The sequence below is a fragment of the Gasterosteus aculeatus genome, chromosome 6 (genome assembly GCF_964276395.1).
Source record: "Gasterosteus aculeatus chromosome 6, fGasAcu3.hap1.1, whole genome shotgun sequence".
NCBI classification, from domain to species: Eukaryota; Metazoa; Chordata; class Actinopteri; order Perciformes; family Gasterosteidae; genus Gasterosteus; species Gasterosteus aculeatus.
Genome location: NC_135693.1, coordinates 16,957,865 through 16,971,831, shown reverse-complemented (window position 1 = coordinate 16,971,831; position 13,967 = coordinate 16,957,865). Strand labels below are relative to the sequence as shown.

The window sequence follows — 13,967 nt, the reverse complement described above, 5'->3', positions numbered from 1 at the left end:
GTCTGCCTCAAGTACCGTCCATTAATTAGTTTTCCAGCTGATGCTTAATGAATGAATCAGACTGGAGATGAGCGGTTAACCCTGAATATCCATCCTGTGCAGTTTAAAAACATAAAATATATATTATAAGAAATCCAGTTAATTAAGTGAGAATTCACAGCTGAGGGTAAGCACAAAGTGTTCCGTAATATATCGGTCTGTATGTGTTATATGTTCCTGATTACTTATTAATTAACAGCAATTCAGGCCCATGGACATGTTATCTGGATGTCAGGTGTTTTTCCTCCTTTATAAATGATCTTCTTCCAGGAACAAGAGAGAAGACAGATCCTTCTGTCTTTACAATCCCTCCGTCCGGCAGCAGCGCCTCAGTTCTCCTGCTACGTTTGAATCCTTCGCCGTAACAACTTTCTAAAAAAAGGTGTCAGTTGTTCTTTGATCTTGAAGTGAAACAGATCGCTGCTCAGCTCGCCCTCGGCACACAACGCCAAACTTGACAATATTAAAAGGATTTAGAAACCTCCGTTAATACTTTACAGATGAAATAGCGAATTGTGGCAATTATCCGGCGGGCCGGATGAATGCTGCACTATCTTGTGTGTGTGTGTGTTCATTGCTTTTACTTTCATATGGTTTTCATTTGGGGCGGAGGTTTGCATAATTATTCTGGCATCGGTAGCCGTGGTGACAAAGCGGGCGGGTGAGCGCTGCGCCGGGCCGGCGTTCTCACGGCAGTCAGGAATAACCTCGCCGTTCAACAGGACGCGGCGTTCCCTTCGCATTCAAACCCTGGCGACAAATAAATAAAACACAAGCCCGGGACTGGTTGTGCATCTTGACTCTTTTTTTTTTTTTACCCGTCTCCTCTCTCAAACTTTCACAGAGAACTCTGAGCTCCATCGCATTCAGTGAAGCGTGTGTGTGTGTGTGTGTGTGTGTGTTTTTCTTCATTTCTTCTGGGAGCACGATGGTGAAATGACAGAGGAGCTTATTTTCAGCTGCGACCTAAAAACGCCTGTTGCTTTCTAATTAGAAGTGTGATCCTGTCATTTCCTGCACACTGAGAGACTCTTTAACTGCACCCTCGCCTCGACTGGAAAACATGGGCCGCTTTTTTTTTTTTCTTCTTCTTTTTTTCTTCTCCTCTCGGTTTTTATTCCGAAAACCTTCCATTTTGGGGGAGAGAGTCGCCGCCAGCGCTGATGTCGATGCTCGCGGCTCAACGTAAACAGTTTGAGCACATACATCAAGCGTACTGTAAATAGAGGAAGTAACACGTCATTACCTCCGAGACGAGACGGAGAGCACGAGGAACCGCTGACTTTCAAGCTACAGTCTGGTGCCAATCAGCAGCTTCGCTGTGATTGGAAAGGAACTTCTACGGAGGCCAATAAGAAAGCATGTTGGGTTTGAGAATTTACAAACTTATACTCCTCTGAATGCGGTAAAATCTACTTTAATTAGGCGATAGTGTTTTTTCACCGAAAGACGGACAAAGTCGTCGCTTGGATGACGGAGAAAGAGTTGGTGTCCACCGGGTGTCACGTTTCCATCACTCGCTTGTCCCGGGGAAATGATGCCGATTGTATCCTTTCCCACGGAGGATAAAAGCCAGATGTTAGCTGGCGTTAGCGTGGTTTTTTTTTTTAGGTACACTTTCCCGTCTTCCTCTTACAGCCAAAGCCAAACCAATAAACACGATATTGATCCAGGCGAGTTCCAAAGATGAGAGAAACAGAAGGACAAAACCTCGTCGGGTCTCATGTTGAATGTTAGAATGAGTGCAGCAAGCATGCGTGTGGTAACCACAAAGGAAACATTTAAATGAGCTCATTTAGATTGAAGAACAAAAAATGAATGCGGTGCGCTCACCATGTCTGAGCCACTGGGTGCCGCTCAGGGTGCCGCTCAGGGTGCCGCTCAGGGTGCCGCTCAGGGTGCCGCTCAGGGTGCCGCTCAGGGTGCCGCTCAGGGTGCCCGTCATGCCGCCAGCAACGCCCCGTCCCCCCGCCTCCCTCCGCTGGCTCAGAGTGGAGATGAAGGAGCCCAGAGAAGGAAACGGCTGCTTAGCTCCTCGCCCAAAGGCCTTTTGCAGGAGGACGACATCGACACCAGGGGAAACAGAGAAGACAAATGTATTATTATTATTATTATTATTATTATTATTATTATATTAAGTACAACTACAGCAAAACTTTCCAATTTTCCATTTCAACAAAATTGTTTCATGTATATATGACATTGTCAAATCTTTTAAATACTTTTTTAAATACACACATGAGATTCTCAACAAACACCAATCAGCTACTATTACTAATATAATGTATCCTAATACTAAAATATCCACTCTCAGATGTGGAGATCTCCACAGAGTGGAAACGCCTTAAAGCCTTAAATCAATCCGTCCCTCAGCTGCATGAATATACAATGACAACATAATGATAAGTGAGCCGATGCATCCAACGCAACATTTACTGAATGGGCCCTGAGTTGAATCAGCTTCTGAACGCTGCGAGCTGCAGAAGAGCCACAAGTGCACCCAGAGGAGGAGGAGGAGGAGGAGGTGAGGAGGAGAGGAAGGACGGGGACAATTATATCACAAAAGGAAGAGAGTGAATGAGGCAAGGCGGGAAGGGAGATACGAGGGTTGAAATAAAACAAAGACAAGATAAAAGGGCTCAGGGGAGGAGAGTGAGATGAAGGGGACAATTGCTGAGAAGGAGGGAGGAGAGCAGGGAGGGAGAATTAAGAGAGGGAAGAGAAAGGAGGAGGAATAAAAGGGGGAAAAGTGAAATAAATGAAGGACTGAAGGAGACGAGAACACAAAGTACAATGAAAGGAGCAGAAAACATAAGAGGCGAGAGGAGAGGAAGAGGGATGAGAGGTGGAGAGATCAACAGATGCACAGCAGCCGCTTCTGACTGCAGCAAAGACACACAAACACACACTGACACACACTCGTGCAGCGATGTGTTCAGGGGCTGCAGGACAGAAGGAGCACAGAGACCGTTATTCTGCCGTTAGAAATGAATCACTAACCAAAGAAACAAGACCTCAAGGAAGAATCTGAGCAAAATCCCAACCTGGGCGTCAACACACACACACACACACCCAGACATGCACGACGCACACACAAGACACACAACAGACACGACAGACACATGCTTTCTACTGTTTCCATGACATTATATTATTTTCTCAGCAGCACACGGAGAGAAAACAAAGGACGGTTTGTCTTAGAGGAAGCGACCTCAGCGGTAACAGGTTGTGTTTTCAGTTATGACACAACGCGCGAAAGAGACATAAGCTACACGAGCGCACATGCATTTTGTGTCTGCGAACAGAAGCCATCTGTCTGCAGAGCACTAGAGGGATGCATTGTTGAATGCACGGTTTCATTAAACAGATGAACAACATCTGTGGGGTCAACGCAGAGCCGGGTGGATCCAAAGATGATGAACGAGGAGAAGAGCCACGTTTGTCATCATTTAAGCTTACTCCTTATTTCTCTCGTAAACGGGAAATGACTCATTGCACCATCTCGACTGGTGGAAATGAAAGTTGTTCGCTTTCATGTGATTTATCATCCATGTTAGTTTGAATCTGTCGCCACATCATGAGGTTAAAAGCTTTTGGTTTAAATGAAAAGTATTGACTGAATCTGTCGTTGTGTGAACATATATTAGCAGGCTGATGTTTAGTATTTTGCTTTAACTCTTTTTGTGCCAAAATACAGCACCTATAAGGATCGTTACTCTCCTCTCTCGCTTTTTTCTCTCTGCTTCACATCATCAACACAAGAGCCCTCAGCTGATGATTGACAGGCGATCTCTGGGAGAAGTGAACAAGAGAGGCTGAATCCAAATAAGTCACAGCTTGGTCTTTAGTCGTCCGCAGACATAGATTTCACGCAGCTCATAAACACACACTACGTCCTCACATCTGACAAGTTTCAGCAGCACTTTTTAAAATGTTTTTGTCTGAGTCTTGTGATGTTCGTACCTCTGGCCAGTCATTGAGTCTGAGAGGAGATGCTGTCACCCAGAGAAGATCCCCACCTGAGGCGCTCCGAGCTCACCTTGCTCTGCCGAGCCTCTTCACTTCCTTTCATTTCGTATTTCCCATATTTATCTTCCTACGAGGCAATGATACCACTAAGAAATGCAGATCCAGCCTGAGCTCTGGTCTGACATCTTTTAAACTTAAATTCTTCTCTTTTTATTGGACATGCATCCAGTGTTGGACCTTTTTTTTCTTCTATCCGACCATTAAGCCTGAATCTCCTGGGATCATCTCAACGGAGTCAGAAGACTTCTGCGGAGGAATCAGAGAATCAGCCTGACTGAAGTCTCGGGGAAACGAGCTGCAGGCGGAGAATGCATGCGGCCACTTTATTGCATTTCCAGACACAACCAGAGTGGGCCTGAGCAATGACAGACTGTTTATTGGTCAAAACCGTCTGATCCGCACATTCCTGCCCTCTGACACTATGGAGATGACATCACGGGCCGGCCTGTAGGCCGCCGGTCTGCTCCGGGGAGGAACACCGAGAGCCAAATCGCTCTGATAAACAGCCCACCGCTGCTATGCACTTAAAGAAACACCGGTGGACAGCCGAATATGTCAGAAGGCGTTACGTAAGACGGCGGCATCACTTTTTCCACAGGGAGAGAAGCACCGTTTTGCTTCAGTGTGCCGTCGCTTCATGTCAAGTCGATCCTTCAGAGGTTCAGCAGCAGGCTCGGTTAAATCGCAAGGTCGAATTGGAGTCGAGTGAGGGACACACATTTGATTCATAATTTGTATAAAAATGCACATTTATATGATCATGTAGTACAGTTGTGCCCGACTCCCTAATGATGTGTTTTTATACTGAAAAAACAGGATACTTATCACACTAAAAGTTAATAAACCGTATGCCGCTTGTATCAAATCATATTATGGTGCTTTCCTTCTTTTTTTAATCATTTATGTTTCCTATAAAATATGTTATTTTTGTTATAAAATATGTTTCCTTAAAAAATATTTAATTACATTATTTAAAAGGATCAATTTTGGCAATTTTTACCAATATTTGGTTTAATAACTTTATAATTTATTATTACTATAAAAATATAAAGTTGCATATTGTATGCAATGTTAGGTTTTCTTTCCCCACTGTGAAGTAAACCAGTACTTTTCAACACAGAGACACACGTCCGTATTTTCTTCACATATATATATTAAGAATAAATACGGAGAAATGCAGTTTTCTTACAGCAGGAGCGGAGCTGTTGTAAATTGGTGGAAGCCTCTCTCGTTCCCTCTCGACTCCTGACAGCGCGTAATGTTCTCCATCCATCCTCTTGTAGTGGAAGAGAGGAAAAAGTATGTGCCCCCCCCCCCCCCCCCCCCCCCCGTCCCCCCCCTGGAAAGACTCAGTCCTCTACAGCCTCCGTGTTTCGGCTCCTCACGGGGCCGCACATGTTTTTACCGGAGCCCGCCTGACGACGAGCCACGCGCGCGTGTCCGCTCGGTGTGCCTCCTTGTCTCACAGGAATCAGAGACGCTCACATCCTTCATCCACAGGACTGAGGTCTACCTCCGTCGGACAGGTGGGCTCTCCGCTCCGCGCCCAGCCTGACGCGTAAACGTCTCCAAAAGCTCCACGTTGCGTCTCCGTGGAAAAGAGCGAGAGAGTTGTGTCGGTGTCAAAAGAGTGTGTGGGACGCGTTGGAGATGAACCGCTAGCCGCTTCTCGTCCTCCTCCTTCGGTCCCGCTCTGCGTTGCGCGTCGGGGGAGCTGCAATGCTGCGGAGCGGCGCCATGTTTGGAGGAGGTGGAGGAGGAGGAGGAGGAGGCGCCTGGAGAACACAGCCTGGAGACGGCGGAGCGCACACGCGCACACACACGGAGAGGGGGAGAGAGGGAGAGAGAGGGGGTGAATAACGGGAAATGCGAGTATTGGATTCACAATAAAAGTGGGGAATTAAAAAAAAAGGGAAAAAAGTGCAGGAATAGTAAACCCCCCAAAAAAAACAAAATAAATGCGATGTTGGGAATTATACAAATACAAATGATAAAAGTATATTCTTCCCTAAATATGAAAAAACGTCATGGTCATTTCATTGTCTTTTAAAACTTTTAAAATAATGACTTCAAAATCTAACTAAGAATATGATGTCATGTACTCTTTACTTAAACAGTAAAAACAATTCAGAGTTTGATCGTGACTTATTATCTGAATACTTGTTTCCCTCATGACAAAATATTTTTGTATATTTATTTGTCATAATAGTTGTTTCATTGACTGCTGACACTAATTAATCAAAAAATAATCAAAGATAATAGAATATTTTGGGCAAGGTTATAACAACCATTGCCATTAACCGCAGAGAAAATCCTTTTATTTGTTTCAGAAATGTGTCAAAGGTACGTTTCAGCTCACATTCCTGTCAGCTCTTGCTGGGAGAAATATTACATTATAATTATATAATAATAAAATACACTTGCTGCTGACGCTTTGGTTTGAATGAATCCTTCACTGATTCTCCAACCAGAGCTGTGGATTGTGGACAAACATAGATCATACATTCAAAATCTTCAACGTGTTTCCCTAATGCTTTAAAAAAAAATAACTTCACGCTATTACTCCCCCGCCCTCAGTAGGACTTTTATTTTGACAGTCGTGTGAGGAAGTGATGAGCGGTGATCGATTCTGTCTTGACTGCTGACTGCGTCACAGCTGCAATTTAACTTCTGTCCATAATTAGTGAGCAACAGGATCCGGGCTGCAGGCCAATTCTCACTGAACATTAAGAAACCAAAGGGCCCCTGATGTTGCTGATGTGTGTGTGTGTGTGTGTGTGTGTGTGTGTGTGTGTGTGTGTGTGTGGTTGCTCGGTAAAGTTGAGATCATCTAAACTTTCTCGTCTGGTTTCCTAAACTCAGCTTCAGTGTTTCTGCAGGTCCTGGAGGACAGATTACGTTCTCGTAATGACAGCTTTCCTTTTTTTGTCGTATTTTAAGGCCAAATGGAAAGTTTAACCTCTCTGCCTTGTTCGAAACATCGAGACCAAATGTTAGAAAGGCCTCAGCAACTTAATGAGCTCGAATGGTTTATTTTGGAGCACAATGGGGAAAAGCAACAGAAAACACGCTCCCATTTATTCTTCATTGAAAAAATCACAGCTCAGCGTTTCTAATATTGGCGCCGTCGCGTTGAGCTGTTTGTTTTTGCAGCTCAGTCTGTTCTGCAGCAGCACTGTAGTGTGTTACTGTAGCGGCAGATGTGTTTTGCTTCAGTTTTTTAATGGCGTCTGGGCCTCAAACTCTCAGTGCAGCCTCTCTGCAGCCCCGTGCACCTGATGTGGAAACACCAGACAAAGAGATGATGGAAGGAAAAAGGAATACATGTTTTTATGGGTAATTAATCCCCAGATGTCTTCAATTGTCCACAACTCAAAGTTATTCTGATTGCTGCCACTGAGGAGTAACAAAACCATACAATGAATATTTAAGAAGCAAGAATCAGGCCGTTATGAATAAAAACAAATTGTAATGGAGGCGTGGAGGATGCAGATGGATAACATCCACACTTTTGATGCCATCTCCTCCTCTGTGTGACAGTGAGCGTTCCTCAAGCTGAACAGTGGTTGGAGGGACTGTATGGAACCAGTTGGCACAGAGGAAACTCTGCAGTATTTTTAACCCACACAAGCATCAAAGCTGCTGACCTACACAACTTTTTAAAAGCCTGGGCACTCCTGGAGAAAATTGCCTTTAGGAAAAAAGAAAAGAAAAACAGAACCCTGCCTTCGGGTTTTCCACAACGATCCTGCAGAAAGGCCCTGCGAGAGAAAAAGTTTTAAGATTTAATCGCCTCAGCAGGACGGATACTGAACCTCGAGTGATCGCGAGTGATAAGGATGAAAAACACAGTAAAGATAAAAGGCTTTATTTCCATCGTGCTCCTCTGTGGAAAGGGTACGATAAATCTTCAGTTTACAGACGTTACAGACGTAATGAATTAAGTTTCATCCCGTCTGACGCCAGGAAGGAGTCTCGATGTCGAGACCAAAACTGGCGTCGATTTATGTGACACGGTGTGACACGTTTAGGGGGAGAGAACGCCGAATAGAACATGAGCAAACTGAGTAACACGTTTCCTCTTCATCCACTCGGAGAGCAGAACAACTGATGAGGGAGGGGCATCAGTTGTCAGGTGGAATATTTGGTTTTATTCATAGCAACGCCCTCAAACTCAGAGAGAGAGAGAAGAACATCTGGGAGAGAGAAGAAGAATCTTCCATTCAGACCGCTTGGCAGCAACACACACACACGCCTTTCCTCAAGAAGCACAGAGGTTACTTTAGTTCAACCGAGAGCCGTCTGTGTGTGTGTGTGTGTGTGTGACAGGGAGAGAGAGACAGGGAGAAAGGGGGAGAGAGGAGGAGGAGGAGGAGGGTGAATGCTGCGCACATTTCCTGCACTGGAGGGTGTGTTTCTGTATCCGCTCAGAACCTTTCAGCCCACAAACGTCTAAAGAAATGAAGATGGGGAAATAAGTGAAAGTAAAACAGGGGGAGAGTATTTCCAAATGTGTGTATCAAAAGAAAAAAAGTACAGTAAATGTGAAGCTGAAGGAGAAACAAAGAATAAAAATACATCCGCAGGATTCCTCTGCTTGTGATTGTCCCTTTTAAAAAAAATGTTCTTATCAGATTTGAATGAGGGTCAAGAGGTTCCACCGGCTTAACATCTGTCCAAGTCGTTAAACTCGAACAATTCCGTCTCCACCAGAGGCCGCCGTTTACCCATCATGCACAGGGTCTCGTTCCTGAGATGACAAGCTGCAAGGCCACGAGACCATTGAAACGCCCTCCATGGTTACAAAACACTGTCTTTGCCAAGGACTCCAGAATTAACACACATTTGACGAATGGTTCATTTTTCAGGGTCAAGGTCAGTGTCCCAACTAGGATTCTAGTGTACTAGAACCAAAGCCGTGCGTGTGTGTGTGTGTGTCCTTATTAGTAGAAACTATATTGCTGCACTTGTGATTAAAACTTGTTGACGCGAGCTAAAGATTTAAGGCTGTACAATCAATTAAAGAAGTATTCCTTCTGCCAATAATATGACTTTTGACATAAAATATTTTGATTCTGCTAGATCTTCTAACAGATAAACACATTTCTTTGCCGTCACTCAAAGTCCCGCTTTCCTGATCTTCTTTAAAGTGTCTCTGTTGTACCTTCAGATGTCATTGTGGCGCTTTTCATGTGACTGAAACGCATGCCGGTGACCGTAAACCTTCATGATGTTTTCCACTGTATGGAAGGCGTATTTATAGCGGGATATGTATACGTTTTATGGCCGTCTCGCCCTGCGCTTAGTTGTCCCACGTCAACATGCGCCGAGTGACTGTATGTCATCCATACGTCTCCTCGCCATGTCTCACATTCTGATGCGTTTGAGTGTCAACGGTTTCAAATTTTTTTGGACCTTTGAGTTCTAAGTTCTATTATAGCCAAATTTACAGTAACATCCCCTGATCGGATGATTAATTCATGTCAATTCAAGCAACGTCCCGGCCTGGTCTCCCTCTCAGGACGTCAGGCACCAGCACTTTACCTCTGGGTCCTGATAGCGAGGCACAAGGCCGGAGGGGCAGCGGCCCTTCAGCGGAGCCTGAACTCATCGTCAGACGTACGAGTGAGTACGCGAAGGCCTCTCAGGGCGGACGGGAGGTCTGCGTGAGGGGACAAAAGACACTGGACTACTCATGGAACGTCAAAGGAACTTCAATTACTTCATTTGAGGGTGTTTTTGTTGCCTAAACCCTGATCTAATTCATCTCATCAGACGTCAGTGAACTGGAATAGACTCTCACCCCATCGCTGACATGTCCAAAACCGATGGTGGAGGAAGGTCGTGGCGGATTGAAGCCAGGGCTGTAAGACATCCTCGGTATCTGATGAGCAGCGCCAGTCAGACTGTTTCTGAAAGTATGCAAAAGGCTTCTGCCCGAGCGGCAAAATTTGACAAGATCACGTGGGACATTTCTGCTTCTGGAGGTCTAAACTGGTGTTGCTATTCAAATGATTCCCTTTGGACCTGGCGCAGGTCGGCAGCATCGGTGTTTCGAGGTGAACTGGACCTCAACATTTCTACAACACAGCGTAAATACCGTGGGAGGCTAGGTGTCCGCAGGCTTCTCCGTTTTCGGGCCCTTGGATCATTGATTGAACATTGCATGTAATAAAAATGCCTGGAAACGCCACACGTTGAAATAGTGACAATAAAATCTCTGTGAGGTGTGAGATCCCGAAGCGGCTTCTGAAATAACAAATGTTCCTTTTTATTCTCATCCAACCAAACCAAAACGATCTGCACGCCTGAAGGGACAACTTGGGTACATTTCAGTACATTAACTCACTCGTTCCCTCTGTCCGGTTCGTTTCCTCTGAGTTTGGAGATAAGGTGCATTCCTGGGTGCTGATGTCACGCACGTGTTCGGCTGTGAATGTGCACGGCGACGATGACTCACTGCCGGGTATGTGGGGCTGAGATGTTGAAGAGCAATCCGGTGAAAGGCGATCGCGTAGCGAGAGGGAGAGAGATCTCTGCCGCTCGGCGAGGTGACAGACATGCGTCAAGGAGAACATCTCGACGGTGTAAAAGATGCAGCTCACTCAAAGTCATCGAGTACGGCAGACGGCGCGATCACCAGTCGGCATGTGTGATCCACACTCCCTTTTAAGGTGCTTTATATGTCGGTTCGGGGTGTTAAGGCTTGAGGCAATGGATGGAATTCACTTCAGTGGATCACTTTAGCGGATGCCCACATTTTCCACCACAATTGTTAAAAAACAACATCAATGAGCACATCGTTGATGTGTAAAGTCATGATCAATGCTAATTTGTAGCTAATTTGTAGCTTTGTCGCACTTTTTCAAATATGTGATGATGTGTAAATGAAAACACCTTTAATTAGCTCACTTTATTTTGTTTTATTGTTATTTACAAGTTCAGATATTTCGGGAAATGTTCACATGGGCTGTCCAGAATAATCTAAGCCAATTTTCTGTAATAATGTCCAAAGATACTAGTTGTAATTCACATTTCTCCAAACAAGACGATGGACTGAAATACATTATGATTCACAATAACTTTATTATTATTTCTACTGACTCATCTTGATTATTTGATAATAAAACGTGTATTAAATGTGTTAAATGTTAAATCTTTGTGTAGTTGACTACTAAAAGCACGATACATGCACTGACACACACACACACACACACACACGCACTGACACTCACACACACACAATGGCCAGCGCAGACAGAATTACATGGGCGTGGAAGTAACAGCATATTTCACATATACACTACATGCTGTCACACACCTGCTGCCATTAAAATGTCACACACGCACACACACGCACACACACACACACGTCTTCATCAGGCCGCCGGTCAGAGCATTATGTTCTTTACCAGCCCGTCACAGATTATGTGGACTCTCTAAATATTCCAAACTGTATATGCAGAACATTTCTACTTGTGATGATGCACCTAAGGAAAATAAATAGGGATTTAAACAAAAACCAGAGTAAACACATGAAGCAAAAAGTACATTTATGGAGAATAACAAAAAGGCTTAATTTAACTGTAGTTAATGGGCAAACAAAGTCAATCTTTCGGCAGGAGCCCTTCGGAGGCATCAGCCCAGAACCCAATCAGCAGGTTCATGGGCCAGACTCATTTGCATCTTGCAAGGACAGCTCTTTATTGAATCTGCCACCAGACCCTTTATTCCCACTCCAAACTCACCGGGAGAAAGAGCACCGCTTTCGTTTTTAAATCACCCTGCTGCTGCTGCTGCTGCTCCCATTACGTTGGAGCAGAATGCAGAGAAGCGCTTTTGCATAATTTATTTCGGACTCTCGCAGATAGCGACTCCTCGGGGACGGTAAACACACAACAACGTACGCGTGTGCCAGAGGACCAATAAGTGTGCGTAAAGGGTTTCCAGGTATTCGTTGCGATTTAGAGCTCATTAGGAGGCAGAACAAACCGTCCCCATCTGGATCGTGTGATGAGGCGCCTGCTTTCCTCTTTGCCTCTTTTCTCCACCTTTCTCACAGATAACAGCTTGCTGTTCTCCACGCAACACAATGCATAGTGTTAAAGTTGACCTGTGAGCTGCTGCCCACCGTCACCACTGCAGCCTGAAACCTGCTGAGTCGTCACACCCCGTTTAAAAAAAAAAATCAGAACGACCTCTGACCCGCAGCGCGCCTGCAGCCATGCAGTCACTCCTCTGGCATCCTCAGCCGGCTATGTCCAAAGAGACGTACCCACAGACGGGACGGGGCGAGATGAAGTCACGTCCGTTTAAAGCGACGGACTCAGGCCGTCATAACTGAAGGAAGAGCACCTTCAGTCATTTGGTTGCTCTTGAGCTCAGGTGTGTTGTGACGTCAGACGCACACAAACATCTGCATGCACGCATGTCTCGCGGTTATTCGTGGATCAAAGCTTTGACATTGACTCGCATTCGCGCATTCGTGGCATACATACTGCAGCCGTGTCACAAAGAATGTCACATGACGAAAACATACATCAAACACGAATGTCCAACGCTAATCCTGACAACATGCCGGAGGACGCCCCTCACTTTCCAAAAACGTCCGCGTCACCTTTTTAAAAGTCAAAGTACAAGGGACACATCCTTATGTCACTTATGTGAAAATAACTTACATAGTCATCTTCTGTTCGACCTTCAATCTGAATCCACTTATTTCACAATTCATTCACTTAAATTCAGAATAAAAAATGACTTGAAACAAGAGCAGATGAATATTTATAACCGCCCGTGACTGTTGTCTGGCATCAGACTGCTGTTCTTCCGAGCAGACTCACCGAGGGACGTTGCCGGGACATCTGCGCTGTAACCGGGCCCGACCTTTGACACCCACTGATATCTGTGTGCAGGGCCGACGCCCGGCGGCAGGACGGTCTCGGGGTGAGGTACCACCACACAGGCCTGCTCGGGTTCGCCCCGGTGGAATGTGCTGGAGAGGAGGCCACGTCAGTGATCGGATGATTGACGGGAATTCAACTTGGGTGATCCGCACATGTGAACCGTTGAGCAACGGAGGTTTTCTACGGCGGAGCTGAGGCGGCCTTCTCTCTCTGACCTTGGTTGTTTTCTGCATTTCCATCAACTAGATGAGCGAACAAACTCTGACGCTTTGGTACGGAGGAAGTCGAGGGGAGCATCCAAGGTCAAGAAAAGACTTTTACCCTCACTGAGTGTTTGAGTAGAGACCAGTTGAGGGTAATATATATTTAACACATTGAGGACAATATATTCACATGGCTGGATTCGAGGTTGAAACAAGGTCCTTTCTGGTGCCTTCGGTATCACTGATGCGTCGCTTCTCTCTGACCGACGACTTCATTGATCAGTTACTTTTAATTGAGTCCAGAGCCGAAGGACTCGGCTTCAGCCTCCAGAGGGACGTGACAAAGGATATCTGACTCAATTAAAAGTAACTGATCAATGGAGTTTTTTTTTTCAGATCACCCCGTTTTTTTAGTTTCTCTAAGTCAAAGTTTATTTACTCTAGTAAAGTATTTACTGGTTAATTTTATGCGAGAAAATAACACATTCCTTTCTGTGGCTGCTTTTTTGTGCTGTGATTATTTAACTATCTGGCATGAATGGCTTTAATTTGCCACAGAGTGATGCTTCAACCCGCTGTGTAGTAAACAGTAACATTTTGATATTTTGAACCAAGTACGAGTGACCTGATGATGTATTGTGACAAACATGTCTTAAGTGAAGGTCCAGTCTTTCTTCAGTTAGTTGCATCCTATTACTATTAAATGCTAAACTATCAATAGTTTATTTAATCGCTTTATTTTTTCATGGGGGTTTTATTTGTTTGTTCTCTAATTGCGCGTGATTTAATCTAC

At 45.0% G+C, this 13,967-nt stretch overlaps 1 protein-coding gene across 3 annotated transcripts in view; it reads right to left on the bottom strand.

Annotated features, from left to right (window-relative positions):
• The window catches only part of hectd2 (HECT domain containing 2), a 30,447-nt gene extending 24,558 nt beyond the window's left edge, over positions 1–5,889 (bottom strand). The window contains exons 1-3 of one of the 3 annotated variants that reach the window (XM_078104787.1): positions 5,258–5,879; positions 1,979–2,086; positions 1,873–1,942 (exon numbers count right to left, since the gene is read on the bottom strand). In XM_078104787.1, coding sequence (XP_077960913.1) covers positions 1,873–1,942; positions 1,979–2,086; positions 5,258–5,341 — 262 coding nt within the window. In that variant the 5' untranslated portion in view covers positions 5,342–5,879. Of the gene's footprint in view, positions 1–1,872; positions 2,087–5,257 lie in introns of all 3 variants that reach the window. The other 2 variants (XM_078104788.1, XM_040178911.2) reach the window with 2 other exon arrangements.
• Between the last annotated feature and the right edge of the window lie 8,078 nt (positions 5,890–13,967).